Here is an 18,657-nt window from a genome sequence, read left to right on the forward strand (position 1 = left end):
TGTGCAGAATTAAAAGCAATAACGTTATGAACTATTCTCATAATGTTTTTCTGTTACAATATCAAGGATACATTTTACTAAAACACAACTTTGCTTTTGTTTATTGTTTTTGCTATCAAAGCTAAAAGAGAAAATTAGAATATTTTATATTATTCAATTTCAAGTGAATCTAAGGCGGTAGAGCGTTCGGAATGACCCCAAAATATTATTCAGCTATATTATATCATTATAGGGCATCGGAATTGGATCGTATCAGTTTTGATCAGAGTGTCTGTCTCCCAAAAACGCATTAAGAAAACGTCTGATTTTCTAAGCATCAAATGAAACGGGAAAATTGTCCTAGCTAGTTGCTATAATTAGCAGATGTACTGTTTTGATAAGACATCAAAACATCTATTGGATGGAGACATGTGAGTGGTCTTGATTCCCGCTGATTGATAGCAGAACGGTAGGTTAATAAATTAGTTTGATACATTAACACGATGAAAATATCAGAGATGAGAGACAAACATTCTATTGATCACGAATCTGTCTGGAGAGTTCAAGCGTTTGATTGACACATAGACAAAGATAATATGGTCTGTGATCGGGGAGTCAGGAAAATAAATCGAAACCCACGGATGTATGACATAGTCTTAAAACCTACATTTTGTTAAGTACATGTTATACGAGGGAAGTTACATTACGTTAATTTGATCTGTCATTCTCGAAGAATCTGCTTATAAATATCGATTAAAAATAGTTTCACATTCTATTTTTGATAATCAACATGATGTATACTTGATGATTTTAGGGCAAAAAATAAACAAACATATCAAAATTTAACGAATGACTATCACTGTGTCTGCCTTTAGATGTTAACACGCTGTAAATATGCTTAGGTTTACAGCACACTACACTAAAGTTGATTCATACAAATGAGGGGAAATCCAAGAGTGATAATGCTCATGGTTTTCTATTTCAATCCTCTGAATGCGGTCTTCTTTAATACACAAATATAGCACTGAACATAATGAATTCAGTTTCAAATAAGACATTTCATATTTAGGCGTGTCACTGGTAATAGCAGTTTTGGCTAAACCGTAGCAATAGCTATGTGCACATGTAACATAGTTCTATCTAAAATGGAAAGTTCATATACATATCTATTTGCATGGTACACCAATCGGATTGTCATTGCATAACATGCACCAATGCTGCCTTCTCAGTTAACATCATTGTACACGACACAGCTATCATGGGGACAAGGTCTTAATGCAGCATTATCGTCGCACAAACTAAAGACAGGATAACGTATATGGCGGTAGGAATTGGTATTGCTTGCGCAGTAGTTTGATGCAGCCATCTCACAGTAAAAGCTACCACTTCTCACAGGGGACAGATACTTGAACTAAGAAACAAACATATTTTTAAAACTGCTTGAGCTCTGGTTACCATGGAACGCCTCAGAACATTGAAAAACAGGTAATTGAATTTCGCATGCTTTACTGTTATGCGTTCTTTCGTCCTTGCAATTGCTATAGGAAATGGACAAAAACACACGACAGAAGGCAAGATTTATAACATTACTGTGGAAGGGTTTCGGAGTACACAGATTATTTGTTCAGAGCACATATACCATTGGGATAACTATTAATTTATTTGACAGTTCATGATATTATAATTAAGACTCCAGCGAATGATTAACCACTTGTAATAATATATGTCTTTCATGTAATACAAGTAGAATATCAATAAAAGATATGATGTTATTCGTTTTGTTCAATGTACGTGGAAATGCACATGTTACCACATAGGCTTTAGTATTAACATCGAAACCTCAGAACGTTCTCGTCTTGTACCCACTGTATTAAAGTACAAAACAAATGATATAGAAACCAAAATACGATACAGTTAATCCAATATCCGGTTCTACTGTATCAATTCGAAATTTTATTGAAACTCGCTGCCAATATTTGTGTAATTTGTATAATGTTTACGTCCTCTGCTTAAGACTAATGACGTGGCGATACCCATAGTGTAAGAGACAACTTGAATCTTTATATTCGCCCTGTTTCGTGTCAACTAAGTTATTATGAACTGTGTATATTAGAGTTTTGGCTAATATTTACTACTTTTACTTGATGTTTTATTTCGATAGGTTTCATTATCCATTATTTGCTAACCCTACTGACCGTTTCTGTTTACCTAATACAATTATTATAACAAATAAGACATATTTGGTTGTACCTAGCTTTGGCAATGACAGGGACTATCAAGAAGATTATCGATAAAAGATTTTAACAAGTAGTATTTATGCTCATATCTGAATATGTTATGTAACAGAATAGTCAGTTTTTTGTCCTCTTGTTTGTAAAAAAGGAATGAGATGATAATCGGCCGACCATGCTATGGAATTCTGAAGCATAGCCCCTCCCCCAAAACAGTTACATGATGAACAGCATTAAAAAAAACAACAACAAACAAACATAAAGTCGAAGGCATTAAAGAGGAAATTTTCATTTCTCCCAATAAATCACAGATTTGTATATGTGAAAGATAGTATGTAATGAATATTTACCTGTTTAAATCCTCTGTACATTATCTGTAGCTCCTTCCGAGAGAATTTGGTATTTCGACAAAGCGTATCAAGCCCTTCTGGCTTATAACGTACCACCTGCATCTCAAGATCGTCAAACTCATGGTCTAAAACGAAAAGGAAATACTGGTCAGTATATTTAATATTTAAATTCAAATAAATGTATATCATGATATATAATTAGAACGCCATAGTCATGTTAACACTCCAGATACTAATAATGACAATATGCCAAATTACACGATGTTAAAACATGTTTGGCAAGCCGATAGTGTTGGGCTATATGGTTTTTTAAGTTACAGTTGTATTCGGTTGCGCTACAGTTATATATAGAAGAGAGTGATTCTGTACCATAATGATACAATAATATTTAAAAAAAAATTAGTTTATGTTCCTAAATGTACTTATATGTGTTACTTTATTGAAAAAACACGTAAGGTGACTTGTTGAATGATCAATTGAGTCTGTAACGGAAAATATACATGTGTGTGTTATCACATAAAATACACGAAGCGTAAGGCATTTGATTTCAATGATTTATTTGATATAATCAAAAGATTGAAATGTTTGTCGCTGAGTATAGTATCTTTAGAGCTATCACCTAACTGATTTTTTCTCTTATTTTGATTATGCAAAACACGAGACTAAAAGTACCTACTCTTTTGGTTTATTCAATATAAAAACGGCTATTGTAATTCTGGTAAAAAGATAAAAACAATGTAATGTATGTTTTGATTTACTCAAACAAAATTTAATTACATTTATTTGCGTCTTATACTTTAAACAAATGTGTGAAACTATTGTGCTTGCACGAAGTTTAAGGGATGGAAAATCAGTATCGGTGGTTGCTTTTGACAAAGACATCAGTCAATCCATATTGTGAGAATCAATTGAATATCAATTATGTCTGCATACTCTGTGCATTGAATCAATTTTGTCAACCACAGGTCTTTAAAATAATTAAAACGAATTAGGCAAATAAAACGAACACAATAAATTAAATTCTATTTGCATTACACAGGTTGTGTTGTCAAATGATACCATTCTAATGATAATTATAGACTGTTGAATTTCAACGCCAGCGTATGAATTGTATCATGAATCAGCATCATGCACCAATAGGTTAAATCTGTTAGGAAAATAGCTTGTGTCTACAATGTTTTTATTGGTACCGACCACATTGGATATTAGATTATCTCTTCGGGGAGTTCAGAGTTCTGTGGGTATGCCGGAGAATCTAGAATACACTAATGAATATTAACATACTTGATGTGTAGTAACTATAAGTACAGTGCACACAGAGATAATATGTTTGCAATCAGGAAATGAAGCAGAAAGTATGACAGTAAATCGACTATGATCTATAAAAACGGTTTAATCAACATGTCGTTTTTAAAGTACACGTGCATATATAATGAATGCTTTATCGTCATCAAAAGTGTAAAATAAAGAAGCATCACGTAAGCCATGGAAGCTCGAGGACAGGATTTTCTGTAACACCAAAATAACAAAGCTGAAAAACAGACTGCCAATGTTCAGGCATGCTTTTAATAGGCACCAATGCACAATGAAGGAATTTAGTATATATACATTAAAAATGTTGCATGCTTTCAGATATATAGATACATGTGCTTCGCATCTGGATATGTAGGTCATTAGTAAAGGTAATACCAAGAGTAATGTAAATTATAACAATATGTACACGTATGACACCGGGTGATATTGTTAACATCGTTGTTGTTCGTTATATCTCAGTATTTAATATCGGACTACTCCTGTATAGAATGTCAAGTTTGATATTTCGGGAGACCAAATATTTATAAGATATATCCATGTATATAAACTGATTCATAGTTTAAAGACTTATCATTGGTACCATAAAATTTGCTATTCCATGAATATTGTTGTGAAATACCTCATGACGACAAACACGACAATGATGTTTCTTGTTACTATGGTAACAACGCCAAGGTTGTAAGTGTTTTGACATTCTACCATAACCTTTATAGATTTTCTGTCCACGTTGCATGTTTTCACGAATATACAACGTGTACTCACACAGTCATCGATGTAGGAAGAGCCGCTCAACACATGATAACTTCATTTGAGGTCATTCGTGATATTGTTAACATAAGTATCTTCTGATTCGGAGAATAAAAATACATTGTACGTTTACATATTATCAATGTTGTGAATACGTTTACTGCATAAATGTTGCTGTAAAAGCCTTTACTTTCCGTCGGGGTTTTATTTGTGTGGATTTCCTGGTGATAACAAGTAATAAAGGATTTATCACAAGGATTTCGTGTGTATGATGCATCCACGAAAAAGTTTTGTTTTACAGAAATGATGCTCGATGGTTTTGTTGACTATTACATCATTTCGATTTGATATGCATTAAGCTCATTATTCCATTTGTGTTTTTCTTGCATCTCTTTTCTGAAGTGCACTTCAGGAAAATTCCAAGTACATTGAAGTACTATCAAAGAGTTGTTCAGTGTCAACAGAACCCGAAACATCAATATCATATGGCTATATTTACCTGCACACTGCTTCATGTCATGCTATAAATAAACGATGAAGAAATGAAACCATGTCTTTGTAACGTCGTATTTTATGAACACATCAATGTAAACAATACTGGTCACAGGTTTCAGTCAGCACTGAATAGTTTTCTTTTCATTACAATAAAGATTTATTACAATTGTCGCAATGTTTACTGTCAAACTTGACAATTGTATATCAGTAGTAATTGAAAGTTGACAAATGTTTAAGGTAACAGACCGCACACTGGATTTGATTCACTCATGATATATTAGTCTAACTCTAGTGTTGATGTATGTTATCACACATTAACACACACACACACACTGTTACAATAATAATTAGGTTAGAACAGATCTGCTTCTGAGGCAATCTTTATTTATCATTAAAAATGTTTTGAAAAAGGGTCAACCCGTCGATTATAAACAGACTGTTTTCTGACACAAAGAGGGTAAAATCACATATTGAAAACGCATCAACAAACCATTCTACCTACATCTAGGGAGCCAATTTGTCTTGCCTCTTTGAACTCTCAACACGGCACGTAGTTTAATGGGAGTGTATTCCCAGTATGATACCACGTCACGGTTCAGTGACAGGAAACAGATGTAACTTATGTAGCAGAGAGTAAATTATTGGTAATGAACTGATAAATTCCCCCGCTATATGGAACATATGATCACATGTACAGATAGACTGTTGACTTCGGTATGTTCACACAAATGATTATTATCAGCATAATTAGAGTACCAGCAATGTATATTGGAAGTCAATACATTATGTATAGCCTGGAAAAGGTACGACTCTAACCCATTTTCAACGATGTTTTTAACAACAGATTTGCTCTAACGGATAACACATTGCAACGGGAAATTGAAAGAAAACTAATCCCACTTATTTCTATAACAAATTGCTTGATGACCTCAGCTTTTATTCAATTCAAAACGATGATGATTTTGAATGTAAACGATACTTTAAACTTTAATCTAAATACATTTGTTTTAAAATTCAGTGTTAGCTTCTAGTTTTACCATTGCTTTCTGTCACGTCATTGTCATTGACTTTCAAGTAACATATTGTATACTTTACATTGACCTTTGAAATATAGCAGGTCATAAATACGCTGGGGCTCAATACCTAAAGCGTCAAATATGTCATGTGCTGTCATGTGCTACTGTATTTTGGCAGATTAAGTAGGTAGAAATGTGGATATATAGCAAGTGATGTATTTGTCGATATGTAAAATGGTCGATACGTATATTGATTGATATGCACGCATACACATGTATTTGCAATATCAATATAATGACACAGTGTATTTTAATATTGGTATCTCCCTGCACAGCTCAATGTCAAATTATTACTGCGGCATAAAAAGGTGAGAAAAGAGTTTGTTTTTTGTTGCTTTTTTTGCAAACTTTTTTGCGTGTCATTTTGTTTCTATCAGTTTACAATAACAAACGATGTGGTTAAAATGTTATTTGTTGTTGTGCTCACGATTTTAGAGGCACTGTGTTCCACATTGAATTGTTTAGATGGAATGGTAGTGCGGAAGAAAAACCGGAATGCGCACCACCATTAGGTCGGAGCAGATGGCATACCTGTCGTACAATTGACAAATTGAATTTTCGCAAGTATTATCGACGTCTAGTATTTGTGCATGCAAATATAATACATTTTATAGATCTATTACGATTCAAAACATCTCTAAATGCCCATTCTCACAATCTGCATGTGGTTGTGTTTCAAAAACGTTGATACAAACAAATTTATAAGCCATAAGTGTTTTGAGTAATATCAAGCAAGTTAAAAATGACATATCAAAATGACAACTGGAAGCAATAATAGAAAACACAATCACAAAGCAAGCATCAAGACTAAGAATTCGAATCTCATTATGGAAACGGACAAAGGTCTGACTCAAATGAAGTGTACAAAAGACCAATGATCTCCAGGAAGTTTAATCAAAAGCAAAAGTACACCTGTCTCACGTCGAATAAAGTCATACTATTACATTCCTTGCTTTATTGAAGCACCCATCAACCATCAATGAAGCATAGTGCATACTTTCGAATTTTCTCAACATGTTTTGTATGCGATTTGTCAGCATTTATATTCATTTATATACATTTGTTCATTCAAATATGTTATGTCGTTCACAACATCTTGTTTTTAAACAAATTTCTAGGAATAGAAATAGTTTGTCAATATGAATACAACTGTTGAAATTTTCAACATTTCTTTTGATTCTGTACTGAGTCGTGTGCGATTGGATCTTTTCTTAGGCGAGTATTCATCAAAACATTACAAATATACTATTTCAACTTCAATTGGCAATATTTTTCTATAGTAAATTAATGCTAAAAGGAATACCACAGTGTAAAACATCGGTTCCGAAAAAGCAACGTTATTTTATATCAACATAACGATTAAATATATTTTACATAATCTTCGTGCTGGCAGGCGTCCTAAATTTTATCAAATTTATAAAAGCAATATATTCAGTGCATCTCCACTTTTACATACTGAGGCCGTTTTAGATCTTCCTTTCATAAAAAGTTGATAATTGCATGTTTGTAACATTTGTTCAACCTGCATTTATTTTTTTTGTACAACCAGCAGTCGTTAAACCAATTAGTTTTCTGCTCGAAGATGCATTGACTGTTGACACAAACACTCCTAAGACTATCTTTGCTAGTGTGTACGTATGCAAATTGCAAGGTTACCTATTAGCTGTCTAACAGGCACGAATTTTCTTTTTTCAAACTATCACACTGGAATATATTGTGTGAACCAAATCAATTTGTTGCGAGAGAGAGAGAGAGAGAGAGAGAGAGAGAGAGAGAGAGAGAGAGAGAGAGAGAGAGAGAGAGAGAGAGAGAGAGAGAGAGAGAGAGAGAGAGAGAGAGAGAGAGAGAGAGAGAGAGAGAGAGAGAGATGTATGTCATATTATCGTGAAATGTGTCTTTGCCTGTGACTCAATTTAGATTTTGGTAACGAGACCGGCACCGTTAATGAAACTAACAAATGAACAGCTGTGTGAGGAAGACATTCATTGCGTACTTAATTGTTGTTATTAGTTTCCTCAGATTATTTCATTTAAAAACCGATTCAGTTTTTTTCACCATCTATTATTGTCATTATCGTAATAGGATTAGCTATAATAATTGTGTATGTACGGATGTTTCTGTTACCTTGGTGGTTCTGCTTGGTACTCGTTAATACCTACCAATAATAATGCATTTTAATACCGGGATGGTCTTATAAGCAAATTTCTATATAAAAATATCTTTTCATATAACATTTCGGTGTGAATTTGTAGTATATCTTGTTAACACAGATAGTTGAAACAAGATATAAAATTGATGGCGTGATATTGGGCTTATTATTAAATTCTGCATTAGTTATTAATTTTGATAGATATAATGTTGCTTATTTGACTGTTGTGAATACCAATAAAATATCTATCCTTCCAACACAAAATCATGTCGATTTCCGTCCGCATACATTAAAATACAGAAGTCGTCTCTTATTAACGTACTAATGAATACAAAAATGATCCATACCTCATGTTAAACAAGCGTTTCTAGATGACGGAATAATCACATAAGCCTTTCGATTGTTTATAATGTACAGACAAACGTTTGGTATTTCATTCACCCACATTGTCACGTGGTGCTGTCAGTGTGCTTTGGTTTCTGTTTTCGTACTTTATTATTTCCATGCCATTCATTTCCCCGAAAACAAACACTATTATTGAATAATTTATGATATCAATTTTCGATTCGTATACTTGTAATATTTTATTTGTGATCCAATGACAGTTGTTCGTTAGTGTTTTCTACTCATTCTGAATTTAATGGTGTTATTCGTGTGTATGTTTCTTGAACCATTCTCATCATACGTGACAATAACTTGAATTAAACGATGAAAAAACATTCTCCAAAACATTTGTCTGCTTTCGAACGTCATTAGGCTTCAAACTCCACGTGAACCATTTTTATTGAAACCTTCGACAACATAATATCAATGTGAAAGTTAATATGCATGAGCCACATGTAAAAACTGGCAGTTTGAATTCATTATGATGACAGGGGAGAAAAAAATGTTCGGCTATCGTATTTCATTATATTGACATCTTTCACTTTTTGCCATTCGTATTAATTTCTGTTGATAATAAATATAAATATCAGCAAACATGCTTGCATTCTTATATTTACTGGTGTTGCAGCAAACTTATCATTGTAATAGCATTTTCTCTGTTGATGTTAATGCATAAATGCGCGAGTTAAATTCCATTTGCTCAGCATGTACACCTTATAAAATAGATTTCATAGTTTACGTTTAAAGATTAAATTAAATGTATTTTTGTTGTTTTTCGATGAATCATCACATTCCCAGCTCTCATCAACACGTTTTTCTCCTGCGGATTTTCTCAATTTCTCAAGGAATGAAATCGCTCCAGCAGAAAAGATATTGATCGAATGAACCGAGGGAAATTTAACCATGCACAAAAAGTTCACTGTACAGTTATTGCGGACACAGCTACACCAGCTTTTATCTCAATGACTCCCTTTACAAAAACATTGACATCATATTTGCTCTTGTAAACAATTTCTTTGAACGACGCAGGTTTAGTGTCAAATAAAAGATTTACCTCTGTGGTCGCCTTTTTTATCAATATACATTGTAAATATAGTGATAACTGATACAGGCTCTTCGCAAAACAAACAACAATCTGTGGCACGACAACGGGAAAATCAAGTGACGACAATGTTCGTCTGCTATTAGCGCTCCTCAATAAGTCACTGTCCACTAATCATCACAAGTATTAGTAAATATAGATAACAACATACGATTGATTTTACAGGTGGTTAGAACCTCAAAGCATATTGTCAATTTACAGGGATCCATACGTATACATCACAACAGTGAATGTAATAGTAACACCATATACATGGGGTTAGCGTTAGGGTTACATGGGAAGCAGGAAAAATACAACACAAACGCATACAGACAGATACAACCACACTGTATTTAACACACACAGTTAACACAACATAGCGTGTTACCTATATCGAGAACCTTGTCATAGATCGCTCCCATTTTGTCTCGGCAAGACGTTCAAAATGAGAAACACGATGCTAACACCAAATTACGTCCTGTGCAAAACGGCTGTGGTAATCATAGCTTAGAGCAAGTCCAATGTCTGTTCATGGAATTTTGAATCCCGACTGATTACGTTAGTTTATAAGTCTTTCATACCGGAAGTTAGACTTTGTCAAAATCAAATGTTTAAAATACTACATTTTGTCGCAACAAAACTAGTCCATGTTGCTATACAACGACAATTCTTTTGAATTGCATTGAAATCACATGTGAAAACTGACAGCAAATGTAACTTAATTAGCAACGAAAATCACAAAGAGCCAATTATACATGCTGAATAATTTATGTTCGTATTCTGGTTCGTAATAATATCATCATCAGGTCTGTGACACTTTGCGATTTATCGATACAGCCGCCTGTATGTTGATGTACATCCAACCTATATGTAGTCCAATGGTATAGACAGACACTGCTTTCTGAGTAAGCACACTTGGTCGACACAAGTCCCAATGCTTGGTTCAACACAGATTGCCGTATGTAAAAATCGATGGTAAAAATATTATCTGGATTTTCTTCGTCACAAATCTAAGGACTGGAATCAATCACACATAGATGCTTTTCCGATACCGGGGTCGTCTTTAAAACAAGAAAAATCAATCAACGCCCTGATAATGCAGCAACAAGTCCTGAAGCAACGAAATCCAGTCAGAAAACTATTAGCATCAGAAGGAGAAAATGGAGGCGATTGATGAAAGCTATACAATCTTCATGAAACTTTGGAAATCTGTTTACCAAAGGGTTATTTACATATGCAGTTTGTAGACTTCCATAGCCATGGTTATCTTTCCATCAGGAGAGACACGAAAAAAAAAAAAAAAAAAACGAGGCTGTATCATCTGGAAGATCAACGCGTTGATACATGAAAGAAAACAGTAAAGATTGTCTAATGAAACTACCATATCCCACTGACAGCGTATGTTAACGGCTTTGGATTTCAAAAATAGCCACATGGACTACTAGCAGCCGCTAGTCATTACAAACGGTTTACCAAGTATGCATGGCAACCGACGCGCGACCAATTTTCGTAAACAAGTCTTTGTAAGATAGATGAAGCCATGGAATATTTTCCTGTCCTTTAAAACAAGTGAACCCTTAATCATGTGTTCAAGTCTTGTCTCTCCGTCACAACATATCATATACATACGTTTTCATAATATTAACAACACTGACTATATAGCAAGGTTTGTAGGTCTGTACCTTGGTTCCCAAAATAGCACTACCGCTGAGAACCACAGCGTGGTACCCGGTAAAGCACTGATTAATCACTCATGTCCACAGAAAAGTTCGTGATTACGTACAACAAATGTTTTAAGACTCTAAGATTATAATATTTATGCATAATTATCCACGATCATGGTCGGTGTCGCCGCCATGGAAGGAGTCTCGGTGACAGAACCTGATGAATGACAATCACAGAACGCGAGGTACAGTGTTCCATAATCGATATCGTTCACTTTGATGCCGGGCATGTGAAAGAGGGACACACATACACATACCGTCATATTATCATAGAGCTCTCAACGTCGGTAAAGACAGATATGAGCTTGTTGTAAACAATTCACGATTGTCACTATAACATTAATCAACATATTAATTCAACATATTTCCGGGTTTTTCCTGTCAGCATTATTCGTTTGGAGCATCGCTAACTTCATAAATCGGAGATAGGACCGGAATTTGATTCCAGTAAAGTGTTGTTCAAGATTTTGATTACCGCCGGGGTTATATAGTGGACGGCGGAAACGTCCAGGAGAACAAGGCAAATCTAATATTCGGTCCAGCGAACATCTATTATTTCCTGTTGTTATGACAAAGACGATGTTTCTAAGATAAGAAAATTCGAAATATTCGCGTTGACAATGTGGAAATATACAGATAAAATGAACAAGAAATACTCGATAAAATTAATTACGCACAGAGTAGTAACATTTGATACGAACATGGCGTGCCGTGCATAGCAACGACATAATTGTATAGGTTGCTATGGTATTTTTTCGATTATCCAGCCTCATTCTGATCAAACTCAATCGAACGCTAGACGCTATCTAAAATCGTCTAGATTTTTAATGCGCCACGCTACGCCATTCATTATTCAAAGCAAAGAACATGTCGTTGCTACGTCACTTATTGAAAAACCTAGTTTCCATAATATTTATAAACGTCACGTAACCGAAAAAATAGTATATGATTACTAACCTTTTGTCGTGTCGGCGTGTAGTGGTGTCTGGAATTTGATTGTTTAAATGAAATCTACTTAAGGAGACGTTACATAGTAAAGACTTAAGTACATAACAGCGATAATACGGGCAAAAACATGTGAAATACATATCATTTTAAGTTGCTAGGCTGTGAAGCAAGCAAGGCTGAAATGTAGTATAATTGCCGGTTAGGCATGCTCTCACTGACCACTCCTACATGTACAGACCAGATAATATATTCATTGTTTTAGCGCAGGATCAACGCCTAAGGGCAAAGCGAGTTATAACCAAATAAGGTATAAGGAAACGGGAGGGTTTTGTTTTTTGTATCGCTTTACGACTTATCGCCAATTAGAGTAATTTAAGACCAAATGCTACCAGCAAAATGACTCTCACGAAAAGCTCACATTAAACCTAAATGCTTAAACATCAGCAACCGACTTACTGTATAGTCCCTTGGGCGTTCAAGAGAAAATCACCAACGGAAAAAAGCAAAGCAAAACTATCGCAAATGAATATCTGTTTTAACCCATATACAGCGAGAAAAACAGTCGTTTGTGATATAGGAGCTCCTGGAATACACATTTCTAATTAACGAACTGTTGCATGGAAGCTAACCGGACCTCTAATTTTGTTTGAGCTACAGCTTGGTAAACACAAACATGACTACCATTTATTGTGTGAAGTTCAATAGAGTTATCAAACACCACATCGCTACATCTCTGTAGACCTTACATTGATTTTTCGCTGCGAGATTTTAGTAGGTATCACATTCAGCCTCCTTAATCTACCGCGGAAACGTTGCCATGCATGTTTATATCAGTGTTACTTAGCTGAACATCAGATCTTTCTTGATAAGTTTCAATTTCACGCTCTCGTAAACTCCAAAGTCAAAAAATCTTTAAACATACATTGTAATTAAGATATTTTATTTTAAGGAGAATTAAGTTTTACATAGAAAATCTTATAATGAGTTTTATATTCAATAAATGTCTGCACGAGGCATGTTTTAATGATAACGGAAGATATTGGTTACAGGAATGGAAATATTAATAGTATGTTTTCAATATGGATGCTTGTTTTTATTTATCCCATCAACATTAAGTTATATAAAATCAAATTCATGAGGCCAGTCTACAGAAGAAATGGAAGAAACCGATTACATGTTTCCTCGTTAATGCAGCTCGTTTATATTTTCAATCGCATTAAAGAATATTTCACCTCTCTTTATCAATTATATCCTTTATGAGTTCCTTACTTAGATCGTTTTTAGAAAACAAAAATACAATTAACCAGTAAAAGAAATCAAATAAGTTAACAGAACAGCTCTTGCGGTTGTTTGTCTGACAAAAAATGTTAACATGGCGACAGGAAGACGTGTAGAACATCAATACACTTAATTAGCCCACGATCAATAAGAAATAAACAGTTAAGTACATTAAAGGAAATACTGACTTGTTTAACTTTATTTATTTATGATGTTGTTTCAGACTGCACTGATGCCGGAACAAAGTTGAAAGGGACTCCAAATAACAACGATAAATTCTCATGATCATTGGTTTTGTGACATAGAAGTCATAAAATTATGATGAGCGTTATCATGGAGACGTTGCTTTGTTTGACAAATTCAAGGGTAAAGTACATTAAGAAATATGACAAAGGAGAAACAGTTTGACAATGGGGAAGCCGCAAACATAGGTGAAGCCAGACGTTCTCTGGTTATAGACATTACAAGGTTATTAATTACTGACAAGTCCAGGAAAGACGAAACAATTGTATGGCATTGTCTTATTCATTGTTAGTTTATGCTGCATCTTTCTGTGGAATGGTCCTATTCACTTTCGTGTTTTTTTGACTCATTAAAATTCTGAACACTTGTATTTCCTGTTACATTGACTGTTTCGTGCAAAATACAAATATGGAATGATTGTAATGTTAATGTTCGTACAATATAGACTACTGCTAGAACTGTGCAAAAGACAGGTTCGGTTGCTCCACTGATCTTTTAATGATCACACGCGCTACGGTCTGTGGTGGCGCTGTCTGTCCGCCGATAAAGAAAACTCACCCTAGGGGGCAATTTGATGTGTCATCAGATCCACGTGAGACGCGATCTTCTGACGCCTACGCTATCGAGTCTTTTGATTACAGTTTTAGTAAAACATGAGTCGACAAGAGAAAAAATGAAATCACAAATGAAATCTGTATTATCTTATGCGAACATAAGGTATTTCCGTTGTATATCATATTTTACATCAATAATTCATTATGTTTGATACATACTTAAACAGTCATGAAGGGGCGTATATTCGTTATCTAAGAGTAAGCATATACGCTCTCGGTATGACACGTTTATGGCTGTGAATCCGGAAGCTAAAACCATTACTTTCATAACCGAAGCTAAAACAGATTCAAACTCCTACAGTCGTGAATATACCAAATTATGACAATGAAAACAACAAAACATATTTTCCTTTAAGGCGATTAATAATGAATATGAAGGATGTCTGCCGTGAACTGGTTATTCATGGTATTCTTCTAACTACCGATGTCGCCGTGTATACCGTATTCTGTCATAAGACAACAACGAAATCGTTAATTCCGCTTCAAAATAACAAAATAATAATAAAAAAAAGGCATACCTTCATGATGTTTTCTCCGAACTAAGAATTGAAAGATATTTATATAAAAAAAATTCTTTCTCGACATCACTAGTATCGATTGGTCCTGTAAGCAACCTAAGCCTATTTTTATCGGTTTTGTCTCCCATCCTCTATTTAATGTGGATTAGCCCGTATTACCTGTATCATTGAATATTATATGATGGCAGAGAGTCTAATTCAAACGAATATCTATCTATAAAAAACCTTCATATGAATTGCCAAGCACCAGAAAATTATACCACAAAATTGTTATTTCTATAATTAATTCAAACACACAATTACCATGCCTCCCCTATCTAGTTGGTGTCAAATTGGCGCGTGCAGATTGTGTCGTAAACATATATGGCGCCACAAAGATTCAGTCAATTTATCAGCCCCGATTTCTTGAAAACAGAAATCGATTCCTAATCATTCTGCAAGGCCATTTCTTAACATATTTAACTGACATATAAATTATAGATTTTCGACTGTTAAAAATTTCCAATATTTTTTTATATTTGAATTATGGCAAATCCCATCCGAAAGTATGTGTTATGTGAAGCATCGATGTAGATATATACTACTTATGATCTGCCTTCAAATCGCGATCAGTATTAGTGAGTCAAACAGTCGAGAAGGATACTTGTTGGTCGTAAGTCTCTTTATTACCTCGCGTATAAAATTAAGCCATTGTGGGTTATTTCAGTCTTCGACATATTTTACCTACTTTGAAATCTCTCACTCTTACAGTTTTGTAAACACTTTAACCGATAAAGATATAAATATTAAACAATAAATCCCTGACTGAATATCACATAAGAAAAGACGAAATATAGCAAGTATATATAATATCCAACACCGAAGATATTTTATATCTCACTGACCCAGAGAAGAGTACCCATTATCTATATAAGGGAATAAAACAACACAAAGTGATAATATCCTAACTTAGACAGGTCACGAAATAACATACTTCCTAAAAGTATATTGCAAAATCCTATTGAATTTGCACGTACAGTTAAATAATCAAATAATCAATTAAACTTATTGATACATCAATTTATGTCAATCAGGTTTTTATAATTATAATACAATTATACTGATATGTTTAGGAATAATCTATCTATTAATTAGGTCCATAAGATGAATTTATTGTAGCACTAAAACATCGCATTGGTATATATCTTATTATTCGTACTTGTAAAACCCAACATCAATTGGAATATCTAAACAGTTCTGAATATATAATACAAACAGTTGCTAGGTAATAACCCATGCATTTATCTAACAGTCTACCCTTTGCTGATGTTATCAGACAGCACACCAGATGTGACTTTACACTGAAACTAACTTTATCGTTAAAATTGTCAATAAACAATACACGTTTTCTATAGATGATGTAGAACATATGAGGCAAGGGCATAATTGATTGAAAGAAGCACCGGAATTAAATTTTCAATATTTATATACGATATGTGATAAGCATTTTAATTATATTGATATATCAATATAGGCAAGCATTCTATATTTAGTAAATAGGTTTCGTTAAGGATGGATAGAGTGGGAAACGGTCCCACTAAACCTTAGGACAAAGTAATTTACAATCAACGAACTTGATACTAAAACGGAATGGTTTGTAAACACAACAGACATTCACAATAAGGTATATCAATACCGGCTAGACATGACAGATTCTAAGCATTGTTTCTACACAATGGATACTGGTATCACAACAAGGCCAAGTAACTGGACTACAAAACGCATAATATGCATCATTTCAGAAGCCATGTGTACAATTGTGATAGTCCCCTAGAAACCATTTATAGACTCTACTACGTATATGTGGAATGATATTTAGGACAATAACAGATATTCTACATTACTTCCAAAGGGATATTTCCATCCAATGTCCCGTACGTTTGATAGCTACAACCTGACCTCCAACATCAATAAAATTTTCAAAAAATGAATTCCGACAAGTATGGAAATATGTGAAGCCATTGGAAACATGCCTTGGGACTCAATGTGTAAACATATATACTAAGGCAAATATGAGTTACATCAAGAAATGGCGTGTGAAGGATCAGTGAAACAGTAGTCACGAACTATAAACTAAAGTAACGGGTCATTGATAGGCCTAACTGTACTGGAATACCAATCGTATTGACGTTCAGTTCCTTATAGATCTATCTAAATACTTAACATCATGAAACAGACACAACAATACCACTATGCCTAGAATTCCATTATCATACAGGTGTATCAGTCGCCCACTAAGTTAGTGTTTAATATATGCCTCACCTGAGTGAAATAGGATATATAATTATTGATGAGAAAAGGTTTTTTTTTTTTTTTTTTTTTGCACTAACATTCATGGTACTTAATATTTAATCAACAAGCTTAAACTATTTATATCTGTTACTATATCTGTCATTATAAATATCACAGAGTGATATCTTGCCCCACCATTTCAAAGAGGTTCTGACAACCCGACCATTTGGATGTGAAATGTATGAATGTTCAAAGGCCAACTATTATCCACGCTTCACAAAAGCACCAAAATATTTAACACTTTGTTTCTGGTTATTACTGAGGCAACATTTCATTGACATGATACAGAAACGATATTAGGCGAGAACGTTCGTTCTCCTCACATGTATGTGTGCGGGAAAATAAAAAAACATCAGGATACCGTTTATTGTCATTATGATTACTCCCTTGTCTGCACAAAGACAACAAATAAACAATTACTTATAGGCATATCGTCTACTTCTACACACTTGTTTTAGAATATACAATATGCGTTGAAACTTCGGCGCATTATTTTCAAGAATATGAATAACGTATTTTTTTCAGAAAGACTCAAGTTATGGATTTCAATTGAAATTACTGACGATAACCGAAACAATTAAAATTAAATTCTAACTCCTTAGACATGAATGGAACTTCGAGGATCACGTAAAACGAAACCTTAAGGAGTTCGTTGGATATTAAATGTTATTTTTGTAAAAAAAAAAAAACATTGCAAGTATAAAAGATACAAGGAAAAAACATGCATTTTCACTCATTCATCACAATATGAAATAATGCTTAAGAATATATACATGTTTAAGAGGACAATATTTGCGTAATACAATCAATGGTAGTTTTTTCAACATTTATAATGTGGTAAATGAGATATTGAACTTCATCAATTATCAATGCGCTGAAAAAATGTGCCTGTAAAGCAAGACATGTCTAAAACTAATTTCCATCAAAGTGTGAAGACCTCAGTTATTTAGGTCAGATCGGCGCCTTTAATTACCGTAATCAATATATCATCCTTAACGTTCATATGCTTAAAAGTGACTGTGAGGTAGGAAATATTTTGAAAAAGAGCATGCACTACTGATTTAATAAAAAAATAACTACTTAAATAACTATGACATTTCATGAAAAAAGTGTGTCATAATATTGACGAGTAAGGTTAGGAAAATAGAGTAACTGGCTCATTATAAAGAAATGTAACGTCAGGCGTGAAATCATA

The 18,657-nt window shown here is 34.0% G+C and overlaps 1 protein-coding gene across 9 annotated transcripts in view; it reads right to left on the minus strand.

Moving 5' to 3' along the window:
• The window catches only part of LOC132548223 (Kv channel-interacting protein 4-like), a 380,433-nt gene that overhangs the window by 17,797 nt on the left and 343,979 nt on the right, over positions 1–18,657 (minus strand). For all 9 annotated transcript variants that reach the window (XM_060212059.1, XM_060212076.1, XM_060212108.1 and 6 more), the window contains one exon: positions 2,561–2,685. In XM_060212059.1, the coding sequence (XP_060068042.1) occupies positions 2,561–2,685 (125 nt within the window). The remainder of the gene's footprint in view (positions 1–2,560; positions 2,686–18,657) is intronic.

Source organism: Ylistrum balloti, unplaced genomic scaffold (genome assembly GCF_031769215.1).
Source record: "Ylistrum balloti isolate Yb309-2 unplaced genomic scaffold, AGI_CSIRO_Ybal_v1 Utg369616, whole genome shotgun sequence".
NCBI lineage: Eukaryota > Metazoa > Mollusca > Bivalvia > Pectinida > Pectinidae > Ylistrum > Ylistrum balloti.